Below are 15,994 nucleotides of genomic sequence, written 5' to 3'. Positions count from 1 at the left end.
TACTTAATTTTAAAGTGATTGAGATGCCAATAATTATATATATATATATATATATATATATATATATATATATATATATATATATATATATCAGAAATAATCCGGAAAACTTCTCTTTGAAACAGTGTTGGTGAGCCCAGAGATGCATGGCTCCTCTGGTTGCAGAGAATAAGTGATGCTTTTCTTTTCCCTGAAGAGTCAGATGAAGATAAAGGCTGTGAAACAGTGGCCTTGTATTTGTGGCATTATTCTATGAATTTGATTACTTTGTTTTGTTCTTCATTGTAGGAAGAATGAATACATTTTCAACATTCAAAATCTACTCCTTATTTCAATCACTGTGATTCCTTTCCCCTCTAAAAAGTGACTTCACCCTGCACTGGCCTCTCCATTGTCTTTCAGCATTATTAGAATTACTACCTCTAAAAGTAAGTTTTACTATAATACTTTTAATTACACAAAAATGTTACTACTTTCTTGAGAATTTTATACACCATGTTTTGATGTAAAAACCCAAACTTCTCCATCTAACTCTATATATACATCTTAGTTTTAATTTTTTTTTCAAATCATGTCCCCATATGACCGCATAAATATTAGATATAAGATTTTATTTTTCTTCCTTTGTCCAAGGAATAAGTTTATCTTTTAACAGTAGAAAATTCTACCCTCCAAATATGTGGTAATCAGTGGGATGTAATAGTAGTAAATACACATTGTTTAATGAGTCAAAAAGTTAACTTTATTTTTTTTAAACTTCATGCTGTAGCATCTCCTGTTTTATATTGCTACCACTGTGCTTCTGGAATTTTTCTGTAAGGATTGTTCTTGAAATAAGTTGTATGTATATTTTAATTTTATTTCTAAAATAGGAATAAAAGACTTAAAGATATACCTAACTGAAAGTTTTTCATGTATTTCTTAATAATCATGTTATTTTAAACAAATAAGGCTATTCTGTATTTTATTTTTATCCTCAGTAAACCAAGAATAACCATCATGTTGACACTGTGATGAGAATTATGACAAATGCATGACATTATTGTAAATATAAAAGATTTTGCTGACACTTAGCAAGTGTTTAACAAGTGTTCTTTGTAGTTGTTGGTTAGATCATTCCCACAGTTGCTATGGTGACCTACATTCAGATTCTGCCAAATTTTTGTACAATTTGTGATGAAGAATTTGAGATATTTTTCAGAGAAGAAAGCCTATATTAAAAAGAACAAATCTCAGTACTAGATTAATTAGAACTTTTGTGGGTACAAATAATTTTCATTACAAGTATGATTTGAATATTTGAAATAAGCAGTTAGCAGCACTCAAGCAGAAAGAAAATTTTCTATCATAGCAAGTTTTCTGAAATCATAATTAATCTGTAGGATAGTAGAAGATAAAGCAAGTAGGAATCTCACATTTCCACTCAAATCAAGATTCTTAAAAGAGGGCAGAATTACTGCTTCTAATAAGAAGTGAGAATAATTTGCCCATTCTAGCTCCCTCTAGCCTTCCTCCCACTCTTTCACAAGACCCTCCAAGCTCAGTCTATTACTTAGCTGATGCTTTCTGCACCTGTTTCCATTGGGTGCTGGATGAAGCCTCCCAGAAGACAATTTTGCAAGGACTCTGTCTGTAAGCATATGAGAATGTCATTAATAGTGACAGGGATTGGCTCTCTCCCATGGAGTGGCTCTAAAGCTGTACTAGTCATTGGTTTGTTATTCCCTCAATCTCTGCTCCATCTTTATCTCTACACTTCTATCAGGCAAGAAAATTTTTTGTGTCGAAGGTTTTATGGGTGAGTTGATGACCGTCTCCCTTCACTGGAAGTCCCAACTGGCCACAGAGATGACAACTTCAGGTTCCATATGCCTTGCTACTACAAGTCTCAGCTAGGTTCACCACCATAGACTCACTGAAGCCTCCACTGTTCCAGAGATGCCCATAATTTGCCAATATCCATTCTCCCTCCAAGTCCTCTTCCCAACCCCACTCTACCCACACCTGAACCATACACCTTATACACTCCCCAACTCCTCTCCCATCCAATTCCTTCCCTCTGTCTATTTCAGATGTCAATTATATTTCCTTTTCTGAGTGACCCTTCTTGACTTCTCTGGGTCTGTGAACTGTAGCATTATTATCTTGTACTTTATGGATAATAACCCACTTATATGTGAGTAGATATCATGAATGTCTTTCTTAGTGTGTGTTACTTCACTCAGGATGATCTTTCCTAGTTCCACCTTTTTGTCTGAAAATTGCATGACATCTTTGCCTTTAATAGCTGAGTAATATTCCATTGTGTAAATGTACCACATTTTCTTTATCAATTTTTTGGCTGAGGGATAACCTAGATAGGTTGTTTCCAGTTTCTGCTATGAACACAGTTGAGCAAGTGTCTTGACGTATGGTGGAGCATTTTTGGGTATATGCTCAGTAGTGACATAGCAGGCAAAAGAGTGGCATATGTTTGTAATCCTAACAGAGGAAAATTGGAAAGAGGGTAATCCCTGGGACTTGCCAGCCAGCCACCCTCGCATAACCGGCAAGCACCAAACTAATGAAAGACTGAAACTCAAGCTAACATTTGCATGGTACTTTAGTAACAGTGAAATACAGCTCTCCAGTGCTTAGACGACTTGCAGAGTGGGTCAGAAAGGAAGAAGAATGATATTTGTTTACAGAGAATGGTGCCCTTCTGTGAAGTGTCAAGTCCTGCCACACAGCTTCCAAAGAACTTTCTGGCTCAATCGGTGGAGATCTTCTTACTCCAGGCTATAGTGATGTAGTTGTTCTGCCTTGAGGTCATTACCTGTAATCTCCCACAATGCAATCAACAAACCTTGAGGTCATTACCTGTAATCTCCCACAATGCAATCAACAAACCTTGAGGTCATTACCTGTAATCTCCCACAATGCAATCAACAAACCTTGCTTTTCTAAAAATAATCAGTGCTTTAGGATTTGAGATCCACACACCCTTCCTCCCAACTGCTTAACTCTATTTAATGTTTAAATTATCACAGATATTTTCCACGTGAATAATTGATTATGTCTCTAGTAACCATGATAAGCAAAGTCAGCAAGAACAGAATCTGTTCTGCTATTCTGTGATGCTCCCATGTCTGCAGTAAATTAGCATTTTATTTCTTCAATAATAGTTGACGCATCATCCTCCCTTCTTAAGTTGCAACACACACACAATTTCAAATCACCTTTCATATAGTAAATATACAATGTGAATTTTTATGATGATTATACACGCACACACACATACAATCACATATACCTTTGTCACAATAATTAGCTACTGCTTTTCCAAAGACAAAACTAAAGTGTAATTTCTAATATTGGGCATCTGACCTCAAAGAAATTGCTGTCAGGAAAATATTTTTGCCTAGAACCACATGGGTACAAAGATAGCACTTATCTGTCTTATTTTACTATCTTCAAAATTAAGGGTTTTGTCCTACAGAAAGTGTCCCACACATTCTTATCAATGTAATGTTAGCTATTCATTAGTTTCCCTATATTTCATATTTTATATCTTAGAAATATTTCTTTTTAAATTTTTTTCACATATACATTTATATTATTATACGTAATATATGTAAGCAAGAAGAACCATGAGACAATCAGGAATTATATAAGTGTTAGATTTAGAGTGTTTTGGTTATCTGTATTTGGCAGCCTTGAAGAAAACATCTTTACTATAGTGGTGAATCTAGAATTCTGAATATAAATCAAACTCCATCACATCTTGTTATTATCAACTTAAAACATCTATCTAGATCTGAAAACATCTTAACCCCTAAACAACTAAGCTTCATTATAAAACTAAACTATCTGGTCCTCAACCCCATCAGATACTTGAGAAGGAATAAAATTAATTACCTGAATAGACAAGAAATGCAGGTTAGCAGCTTCCAAAATGAGAAAATTACAGAGTTTGCTGCTGGAACAGTCACCTAAAACACTCTATAACATTGGTGCATCATCTTCAGCCTCCTGGCCCAATATATTCACCTTGCTTTGTGGATTTTATTTAGAGTACATGGGATCCTTACCAGTACTCAAAAATGCCAATTTGCATGTTTGGATTTCATCACATATATATACCCATGTCTGTTTCAGGGTTTATCATTGTTATCATATGCCATCTACTTAGTGAATTGACTCAAATCTCTTATCATTCAATCATTTTCAACATCTCAATTTTCCTTATCAGCCATTACAATTTTGTTTTATATTCAGCCTTTGAAAACATGGTCAATATTTGCCTGAACTTAGTTTACCTATCTTTCCTTCAAATGAGGAGGCTCCATGAAGGTTATAAACCCTGGATCTCTTTATCTGAAACTAAAGAATTCCATTTTCTCTTGCTCCATGAATTTTTTCTTTCTTCGTCTCTGTTGTTGGGGACATACTTTGTTTCCATAATTTATTATAAGTCCAATAAATGTGACTTTTACAGGCTTTTCATTGAGACCATGTTCTCTTATACCAGGATAGAAATCCAGTTGACATAGTGACCATGTGCTATCTTAGGATATATGTAGATTTTGTTGTAATTTACTTTTTAAATAGAGAGCATAAGAACCCAACTCCCCTAATCTCTCTAATGTATTATCTAAACACCTCCTGTGTTCTTCTTAGTACTGTTCACTGGAAACTGCCTTTGACTGATGACAGTTCTGCCTATTTCATTTTCTCTAGTAATCTCCACGTGTGCCTGGTGGTTTTGTGTTTGCTCTTATTCTCCACCACACTCTGGCAGCCTGTTAGCAGATTTTTAAGAAACTGATGGTGTATTAAAGCATGGCATATTTGTAAAATAGAAGGGACAGACATTGTGATGATGGCCTATGTGCCCTTGGCAGGGCATGGGGAATTATTTTCAAGATTTTGCTCACAGACTCTTTCCCAATTTTTTCTTTAAGTGTCCTTAGAGACCAATAAGCCTGAACACATCCTAAGCATCTGCCAAGAACTGCTACGGCTTTGTCCCTGAGCTCTGGTGCAGAGGGAAAAAGTTGGGAAATTGTTTTCTCCCCAGAGGCTCTGGCTGAGAACATCTTGCTCTTGATTTCCACCCTTTCTCTACTAGCTGAAGATCTACCTGGCTCCAGTTCTCTCGGGATAAACTAAAATGATCTGCAATACTAATGGGAAACAGAAATTCTCTTCTTCGTAAGAAAGCTTCATGTAAACATTCACACACTGACCTGATCACTGACTACAATACCTAGTTTAGAATAAGACTGTCATATTATTTAAATGAAATTCAAAAATCACCACTCAAAAATGTGTCCAGAAAAGAAATGGATTCTCATTAAGCAAAAATTTTATGTGATTGCTTAACTTCATTTTAATTACTTTCATGAAATTTATCAATGCAATAAAAATAAAGTGAAATAGATCAGCCGCAAAAATCAGTGAGCAGAGAAAGTGTCCCACAATTCAAAAAACTTGAGAACTGAATCAAGATATTTCAACTACAGTAGGGTCATGCACTGAGGTGAATCTCATATTAATTCCCTGTTTGTTTCCTAAAACATGTTCTCATGTGTACTTTATGATGATTGCACATTTAAAATAATCGTAAAATCAATAACATGGTTTTGTACATTTTGAAATAAATATGTAAATGCTTAATATTGAATAGATGTATTGGTTAACAAAGCAATAATGTCTAAAACTAATGTTATTATAATTCAGAAGGACCTGTAAAGTCACAATGGATGCAGGCAGAAGTTCAAAGTGCTGTGCATTTTATCTTTAACACAGTTACTATGGAATGTGTTAGAATTTCATATTACTCAATAATATTAAAGAAAATTTACATAATCTAAATTAATGTCAAATAGATAAGTAAGAATTAAATATGCCATACAATTCATTATTTCTACCTTGAAATGTTCAAACTGTGATCTATAAATCCATGTTCATAAATTTATTTCAATAAAAATAAAAGATTCAGTAATGGATAAGACTTTATGCCATAAAAATATTCTAATATATAGAAGTTTCTCAAATTCTTACAAATATACATTTAGAAACAGTACTTCCAAAAATTTTTTTGTGTTATAAATTGTGTAAATTAATTTCTGCACAATAAAAATAATTTTCTTACCCATATCTGACATTTCAGGCACAGTAACGATGTATGGTCCATCTGTGAACTTTGGAGCATTATCATTGATATCTTGAACTTTGATGATAAACTCAGATTCAGGTTCAAGGGGTTTGTTTGTGCGTCTGTCAATAGCTTGGGCGTGAAGCACATAATGAGTCTTCTGTTCTCTGTCCAAGCTCTTGGTAGAGTGGATGTCACCCGTGGTGTCATCGATGATGAATATAGTCCCAGCACCTTCTCCAGTAAGGATGTACTTGACAGAGCCATCACCTTTGTCAGAGTTGGAGTGCAGCTGGAAAATACACATGGAGGAGCTCAGTATGGCTGATAGTCTGATGACCATGATTTGGTCAACTAACAATTCCCTTGTATTACTTAACTATCCCAAGCAGCATGCAATAGCACTTTCAAAGTATTAGGAGAAATCCTTGTATTATAGTTGAGTTGTATGGGCACCATACTTCATATTAGTGTAAAAATATATATACTGTGTATGAAAAATAATCATTTGAAGATGATTTTATTAGTTTAAAGATTCTTTGACAATAAGACATGTTAACTCCTGGCAAAACTCAACCTTCCTCAAGAAGATGAAGAACATCAAAGATCCTCCTTATGGAGATGCCTTCAAATGTGGCAAACCAGCCACTGGGCAAAATGTCCTCATTTCTGCCACAGAGAGAATTCTGCTTTTAAAAAAAGTCAAGCTTTGATGCAGGCAGAGTCAACGGCCAAACTCTGCCAAAACAGGGTAAGCAAATCCTCAATAGGTCCTGTCTCACAAATATGGCTCTCAGATATATTGGGCCAGAAGGCTGAAGATGATGCTCCAACATTATAGAGAGCTTTGTGTGACCATTGAGGCAGGAACATGTCTCTGTCATTTTTTTCCTTCTCATTTTGGAAGCTGCTAACCTGCAATTCCCCTTCACTCAAGTAACTAACTTTCATTCCTTCTCAAGTCTCTGATGGAGTTGAAGTCCTGATAGTTTATTCTTACAATACCTAAGCTCTTGAGGGGTTAAGATGTTTTTAGGTCTAGATAAAGGTTTTGAATTGGCAGTGATGAGAGATAATAGATATTGTTCTCATTCAGAATTTTAGACTTACCAAGATAGGAAAGATATTTTCTACAATCTTGCCAAATGCAATTAGGCAAAACAACTTGAAGCTAACATTCGTATGTTCTCTGATTGTTATGTGGTTCTTCTTGCTGTATGTAATATTTCTACATATGTGTAAGAATATACATGCATATGCCAAAAATAAAATAAAATAAAATCTTAAAATAAAAAAGAATATTAGTTCTTTTCTATACTGTGAACTTCATGTTACAGTAGCCATTTATTTTCTTATATTTTTCTCTACTTATTATTTCATAGACATCTTATCTTGAAGTCTCTGAGCTTCTATTTTTAGGTCTTTTTTATTAAATATTTTTTATTTTTATATATACATTATATATATCATTATACATATATACAATAAACTACCTATAGCAAGAAGAACTATGATATAATCAGGAATTATATAAATGTCACATTCTTAGATAACTATTTTAAAGAAATTGATAAACAATAGGTTATTTATTTATAGTATTGTAGTAATGACCTGTGTCCCTCTGAAACAAGATTACACTATGCAATGTGAAGGTATCAATATTAGACTATGGAATAAGAGAGAAATGACATTTCCACCACATCACTATTGCTTTCCATGCCTGTAAGAATAACATTTTCATAAGAAATTCTTAGGAAAATTCATCAACATTATATTTTAGCATTAGATCCTGAAAAAGTGAGTAGGAGAAACTGAAGATAAAAGTTATCAAATTTTCAAAATGCCACAAAATTAGCACCAAGGTACTAATTTTAAAATTCATAGAATATGAAGTATAATATCATTTAGGATAGGTGTTTCATGTTAGAAATTATACATTTTGTGTGACATTTTCAAAGATAGTTGAAATATAACTTATTTAAAAAATGGCAAGACATAAGGAAACATGATTTTTTCTGGGTAAATGATAACAACCAAAATATATCTAATATTATATCATTCATAATTTCAGTTCTCTTTTTCCTAAGCATAAAGCATGCAACATATATTCTCTTTATGGCAAACACATACCAACATACAGCAGACAAAATCACTTCGTACATTTTTATGTTGATATTTTTAAAATAGAAAGATTAGCCAACTATGGAGCTCAAAGATTTCAAGGATTCCCACTTTGTTAGAGATTCTACACCAGACCCAGGCAGTAGATGAATTGTGTGGAGACAATTGTGTGTATGTATGGAGTTCATTTATTTGTTGCTGCCTGACTCTTGACAAATCATTTCATCATCCAGAGTAAAATGCATCATTTATGAAACAGGTGCTGAAAATTATTGACATAGCAATTAACTTAAGCCATTCTCTGTCTTTGAAACAAGTTGTACCTAACACACAGTGAAAAACTAAAGCTGTTGTACAAAAGGTTTCTAAAAGATTTTCTAGATCAATTGTTACTAATGTAATAAAATAAGAGATAATTTGGAAATATTTCACTATAAAATGTAAATTAATAATGTTAATTATTATAGCTTACATAGCTGTCAAAAATGTTTTATGCTATTACAGAACTAATTTCAGAAAGATATAACCATGCTGAAAACAGAGCAATTTTCAGAATATATATGCAGAACTCACCTATATACTCATTGAAATTACTGTGAAAATTATTTTTGAATTTAATACTCATGCTATAATTAAAGAAAAATGATTCATGTATATATAAGAATCACAAATGTTAGTTTCTATAGAAATTTTGTATGCAAAATTTCTCTACGATGTATTTTGCATATTTCTTAAATTAGTAAGATAATGTAAAAATATCCATGATTTTATAAGTTTGGCATTTCAGGCTTGAATCTGGTACAATACTCATAATATTTTCACAATTTGTAAACAACTCTACATGTATGTCCCAGAAGTTGTGATTAATTTGAATCTAGTTTATCACTGATAATTTAGAAATATTTTAAAATTTGGATAAGATTACTAATAGTTACACCAAAATATTACAAAATAATTGGATTTTTTTTATCAGTTGTTAATAATACTTGGCATAAGTATTAATAGAGGTGATTATTTTATTAATGAAGATTATTCTTTTAGAAAACTTAATCATGAAACTATCATTTACATACACAATTACGAAACTATTACATTATCATTTAGTCGATTGATTAATAATTTATATAATTTTGATGATTGCTGTTTCTGAGGGAGCAGAGAGGTCCACTTGTATTCCCTTTCCCTGTTCCAACTTTTCTGTTATTATTTCTGATTGCCAAATTCACTCATGAATACAATTTGAGCCTAAGAGAACTAAACTCACTCTACTGTGGATTTTTGTTTACTAAGAGATTTGTAAGTACCCAGAGAGATCATAGATTATGTATTAGGATTAGGAGAAATGAGATGACAGAGGGAGTAATTTATGATAGTATTAGTACTAACAGAATGGAAAGGACGCACACACACAGGTGGTGGTTGATTTAAAGCATGAAACAAAAGACAGGAAATTTTGGTGAATGTAATGACAGCAGAAATCTTTTACTTTGCACATAATTCCCAATCATATATTAATTAAAAAGAACGAAGAGTAAAGCATGGAAATTATAAATATTCTATATAGAGAGCACTGACTTAATAGCTAGGAAATGTTATTCACTTGGATGACTCTTTGAAACTAAATTAGAAAAATATTCGAAAATACAGATAATTAGTACTACTTAGGCTGGCATGTTTTCTGAAATATTTCTTGACTCCATAGTGACTAAACTTTTTGCTGATTTTGCTACCAAGTTAAAAGTATGCCTTCAGAGTATTGTAGTGAATCTGATCCATTGTGAATTCAGCTTGATAATGTTTAATATGCCTTTATGAAAAAAACAATGCAAGCAACCTTGTTATCCTTGGATTTTCCATGCAAGTATCTTTCACAAATTAAACTAAAAGCCTAATTTTAATATATTTATGTATTCCTCCAGGCCCTCATGCCCCGACCCAGAATTCTCTCTCTTTCTCTTTGTATCTCTATCTCTGTGTCTCTGTCTGTGTTTATGTCTCTCAGTCTCTCTGTCTCTCTTTCTCTCTGTCTCTCTGTCTCTCTCTCTCTCTCTCTCTCTCTCTCTCTCTCTCTCTCTCTCTCTCTCTCTCTCTCTCTCTCTCTCTGTGTGTGTGTGTGTGTGTGTGTGTGTGTGTGTGTGTGTGTATGTATGTGTGTTTGTGTTATGGTAATCATTTTCTAAAAGATTCCAGTATGTTGAAAGCAACCTTAAACAAGACACAAATGACAAAAATGTCAGAATTAGCATGTGAATAAAATCTGCATGTAGATTTCACTTCTACTCCAGGTCCTTTGGGTTTAGGATAGTAAATTTTTCTTTGTATATAAAAAAATCTCTTTTAAAGATTTTGGAAAAGTCTTTTTCCATTATTTTCATAGAAAATGTTTTGTATAGTATTCAATAAATACAGAGTAACTGCAGGCTTACTCACAGGCAAAACAGACAGCCAGATCAGGCAAGGCATTACCCCAAAACTACAGACTAACTGAAGATATAAGTTGAAAAGTGAAGAATTCAAATTTGGGCTCATTATTGGTCTAATTTGTCCAATAGACTATCTCTGCCTCATTCTTTAATATGGCACCAATATATTTTGGAGCCTTTCTAAGGTTTTTCTTCTTCTTCTTCTTCTTCTTCTTCTTCTTCTTCTTCTTCTTCTTCTTCTTCTTCTTCTTTTTTTTTTTTTTTTTTTTTACTGCATTAGTCGATACAGGTTAAAAGAGTGGTAACAGGGTATTATAAAATAAAGGAGGAGGAATAAATATTTAGATACCTGAAGTTTTTTGAGAGTTATATTGTCTTTCTTATGGGCCACGAGAAGTAGATATTTTCTTTATGTGTCTATTCACATAATAAAGCAATGCTAATAAATACCATTTTAGCAGACAAAAAAAAGAAGAAAGGATGAAGAAAAAATAGAAATGTAGCCAACCAAGTAAGCATCATAAACAATTTCTTTCATTCCCTTCATAAAGTGGCTTTTTCTTGATGTTAAATAGAAACATAGTACACTCCCAGAGCTAATATGGCACACATGGATTCACTCCAGAAAACTATTTATGCACCCTAGAACATATTAGGATCAAGACCCAAAGATTTATAGCTTTCAGTCCAATGCACACTTGCTCTCTAGGATAATAATGTGGTTCCTTAGAGACAAATAATTTTAAAAGGTTAAAGACATGGTGGCAGTGTCATTAATTTTGAAAGTTGCTTTGAGTTAGGACTTCAAGTTCTATTACAAAGGTGGATCACAGAGTTAAAATGCAATATAGTACACTATATAACATTTGGGTGGGGAAATGTTTTTCTTTCTATTTCAGTGGAAGAAGGAAATGTCAGCAATCTGTCATTATCAATCCAATACGGTTTACCGAAAAATATTGGTAAAGCGATAAAAATATAAAAGTGATAGTATTTTGTCTTATGGATAATTATTGTGTAGAATTAGATTGTATTATGTTTTAATCAAAGTGTAAATGTGTACAATAATAAGTCATTAAAATTAAATAATGCATATTGCATGAAATTCGCCAAATGCTAGGAAGAGCTTGGTACCTACATACCAGTGTTTGTGAGAAAAAAAAAGAATAATTCTATTTTAAAATTACATTTCAATGAACTTACAGAAATGATTGAAAGAAAAGTTAATAAATATTAAATCAACGTGGAATTGGGACGATAAACATCTTGTTTGCCAACATCAGTATATAAAATATATCTTGAATAAAAACTTAAAACTTAGATTTTATCATATTTACATTTATTACTGGAGAACTAAACTAATAAATGAAGAACAGAAGGATAAAGAAGCCAGGCGCAACATTAAATGTAATGTTAATCTTCTAAATCCGAGTTTAGAGATGTTGATGTGCGACAAGAGCAGCCTTGTTCCTCTGTAACTTGTAGTGGTCATAGCAGCATGCCTCTTGCTGACACTTTGGAATGCCCTTTGATTTGTTCTTAACATTTGGTTACTAAGAGAGTACAGCCAGTGGCAGACAATTTCCTCTTTACGTGTTGGGCAAACTGAAAAATAAATAAATAAAATGATCAAAGAAGTTGGACTGAAGCAAAGTTCATAGCATAGATTGGTGCCTGTAGTGACACACTGGCTTTCTTTTGTCTTTCATCAGGGTCTACGTAGTGAAGAAAGGGGCTGCAGTAAAAACAATAATAACAATCTCCGACTTTAGAGCTAAGGAGAGTTATTAGTTCATCAGATTCCAGTGAAGAAATGCTGTTCATGTTAGCCTGATTTGTAGTCAGAGGAAGAAGGTGCTGATATAAATGAGAGGAAAGAGACATTAAATGGATAATTTTTGGAGAACTCGCGTGGCAGTAAAATAGAAAACAACTATTTGATATGACCAGCGGTTTTAGTTCTTCCAAAAGTCATTTCATTTACGGGCAGTATTTTTGTTTTATTTTATTAAGTTTTCTGTTTGTTTGTTCTATGAATTACTTGGTTACAAAGCTAAAAAATAATCAGGACATTCTAGCTAGAGTCTAAAGACACTTAAATAATGTGAATAGAGCAATTAAGAGAAAAACGCAACTGATATGTACTATGCTAGTAAGTAACTGTCAATACAGCTAAAATAAAAAGCGGGAGGGGGTAGAATAAAGAATTAATATCAGCTATTGTTGTAGTATTGTAAAAACAGTGCACTTTTAAACATAGGCTATGCTACGCTCAACATTATGCACACAGAACTTTATCTGGCAATGGATATTTAATATAAATGAATAGAAAAGTTGAAATTGAGGATATTGTTTCATCTCAAGCAACAACTTAATTATATTAATTATATGCTAACGGAAAATAGTATGCCCTTGTTGCTACAAGGGCTAAAAATGAAAACTCTGAGGCAGTTTTGGCACTTCATTCTGTTTTGGAAGTCTACGAGGCTTCACACAAGAATCAAAGGAAGTTCTCTTGAAACTAACAAAGGGAGTAAATGCATTTTTTTCTTGATAATATAAAAGTGGCAGTAGCTCTGCCCACTTCTTACTTTAATCCAGTGGGAATTGTTTAGAACTTATAACCCAATAATTTGTTGGGAAATATAGTCAGGTGATTGATTAGGGGGGGATTTGCTGTAGAACTTGGAAGAGTCTAATTTAGAATCACTAGGGAAAACACATTTCAGCATATCCCAGGGAGACGACAATGTTTAACAAGTACACATCTTAGGAGAAAATATTACAGGGATAAAAAGAATCATTTTGAGGCACCAGAGTACGTGTGAAAGTCAGACCCCACTCTCCACTCAACTGTGGAGAATGTTCTGTCCATTGGCTAGATCTGGGTAGGGGTTTAAAGTTTACTGCCTGTATTGTCCTTGGCTGGTGCCTTAGTTGAGCGGGACCCCTGGGCCCAAATCTGCCTATCATAATGTTTTTCTTGTAGGTTTCTAGGACCCTCTGGATCCTTCTACTTTGCTATTCTCCCATGCTTCTCTCATCTAGAGTCCCAATACGATGTCCTCCCCTCTGTCCCAGTTTCCTGGTAAGTGAAGGCTTTCATAGGACATGCCCCTTGGGCTAGTATGCAGACATGAACTCTGGTGCCTCATATTTGACCATGTTCCCTGCGTGGTGAGACATGGTGGCACTCAGAGGAAGGACAGCAGGTCACCAAGAAGAGACTTGATACCATATGAGCATATACAGGGAGAGGAAGTCCCCCTCAGGAACAGTTATAGGGGAGGGAATAAGGGGAAAATGGGAGGGAAGGAAGAATGGGAGGATACAAGGGATGGGATAACCATTGAGATGTAACAAGAATAAATTAATAAAAATTAAAAAAAGAATCATTTTAGAAACATTTCTAGTAGATTTCTGAAACAAGATGCTAGTGTGATCAGAAGAGCATGGTAAAGAGGAGGAGGATATGAAAGGATATCAGAGCAGTGTATAGGTGTGATCTTACAAATAGTAGTACATGAAGTGGAGAAACTGGGGCATTCAGAGCTGTGATTTTATCATAGCAAACTAAGGCTTATAAAGGACCATGGTGATTTCAAACTAAAAAGTTACAATAAGAAGATTAAAGTGACAGTAAAGATAACTGCAAAATCTATGAGAATGAGAAAAAATATTCATAAAAGTAACTTCTGTCAAATTGATACTAAATAAAAGTAGTAAAACAGTTTCCTACCATGTACATATTCTGAAGGTCAAAGGTTCTACAAAGGAAAATCTCCATTATAAATTGAAAGAATGATGAAGTAAAACGTAATTTTGGCCACAATTACTGAAAAAAATGAACCTGCAGTAGATCCATTGAAAGATTAAGCCACAGAACTTTTTTTTGATGATTGTTTTTATTAATTTATTCTTGGTACATCTCAATGTTTATCCCATCTGTTGTATCCTCCCATTCCTCCCTCTCCCCTCCCCCCCATTTTCCCATTATTCCCTTCCCCTAGGACTGTTCCTGAGGGGGATTACCTCCCCCTGTATATTCTCATAGGGTATCAAGTCTCTTCTTGGCAACCTGCTATCCTTCCTCTGAGTGCCACCAGGTCTCCCCCTCTAGGGGACATGGTCAAATGTGAGGCACCAGAGTACTAGCCCAAGGAGCATGTCCCACGAAAGCCTTAACTTACCAGGAAACTGGCACAGAGGGGAGGGCATCCTATTGGGACTTTAAATGAGAGACGCATGGGAGAATAGCAAAATAAAAGGATACAGAGGGTCCTAGAAATCTACAAGTAGAACAATATGATAGGCAGATTTGGGCCCATGGGTCCGCTCAAACTAAGGCACCAGCCAAGGACAATACAAGCTGTAAACGTTAAACCCTTTCCCAGATCTAGCCAATGGTCAGAATATTCTCCACAGTTGAGTGGAGAGTGTGATATGACTTTCTCACATACTCTGGTGACACAGAACTTTTGAGGGACTCTGGGACACTACTTGTACATGTTGATTGAGACGTCCCCATATGAGGTCTCAGGGAAAATGAAAAAAGATATTTCAATATAGTGTAAGAAGTACAAAATAAAATTTTGATTCATTTTATATTATAAACCCAAAATGCCATCAGCACAAATGTAAAAATTATAGGAATAAAGTTATATGATGCTATTGATGAACTAAGAATTAAGGACAGAGAATAGACTGAGTTCAGGAGCTTGTTCACTAATGGCCAAGCAAAGCTGCTTCTGGTCCCATAGGCAGATGGTTCTTAGTTAATGATGCCTAAATAGTTTATCTTTTTGTGTGCACTATTCCTAAATTCTGTGCTGAATCCCCAGGCTTTCTGCTTACATTTTCCTGGTATTTCTATTCAATACCGTATTAATTCATTCTTCTCATGATTTCTTGGATTTTTTTTAACCGTGATTCTCTTGCCAATGTCTAGCTATTCTCTGTCCTTTTCATTTCTGTTCATAGTCATAGATATTACCTAAATTAACACACTCCAAATAAGTAACAATGTCAACTCAATATAACGGTGTGCTAGGGAACATAACAATGCGAGTTCAACAGAGGTCAGTGTCATCAAGAGTTTTCATATTTAGAGACCAAGGAAAAGCTGCTGAGCCAGCCCTGGACTCCACTCCCAGGGAATCATATCATCACGCATCCTTTCATTTGGGGAATTTTTTTCCAAACATAGAAGATGAACCCAACCCCCTAGCACAGGCCTCTTCCTTAAGAAGCCTCAAGTAATTTTATTTTTGAATATCTCAACACAGTCTTCTCTTAAATATCCAGGTTTTTC

General features: G+C 34.2%; 1 protein-coding gene across 3 annotated transcripts in view; it reads right to left on the bottom strand.

Moving 5' to 3' along the window:
- Cdh18 (cadherin 18) overlaps positions 1-15,994 on the bottom strand; it is a 406,710-nt gene that overhangs the window by 226,469 nt on the left and 164,247 nt on the right. For all 3 annotated transcript variants that reach the window (XM_051150995.1, XM_051150998.1, XM_051150997.1), the window contains exon 3: positions 6,137-6,431. In XM_051150995.1, the coding sequence (XP_051006952.1) occupies positions 6,137-6,431 (295 nt within the window). The remainder of the gene's footprint in view (positions 1-6,136; positions 6,432-15,994) is intronic.

Source organism: Acomys russatus, chromosome 9, assembly GCF_903995435.1.
Source record: "Acomys russatus chromosome 9, mAcoRus1.1, whole genome shotgun sequence".
NCBI classification, from domain to species: Eukaryota; Metazoa; Chordata; class Mammalia; order Rodentia; family Muridae; genus Acomys; species Acomys russatus.
This window is presented reverse-complemented; position numbering and strand designations above follow the sequence as displayed.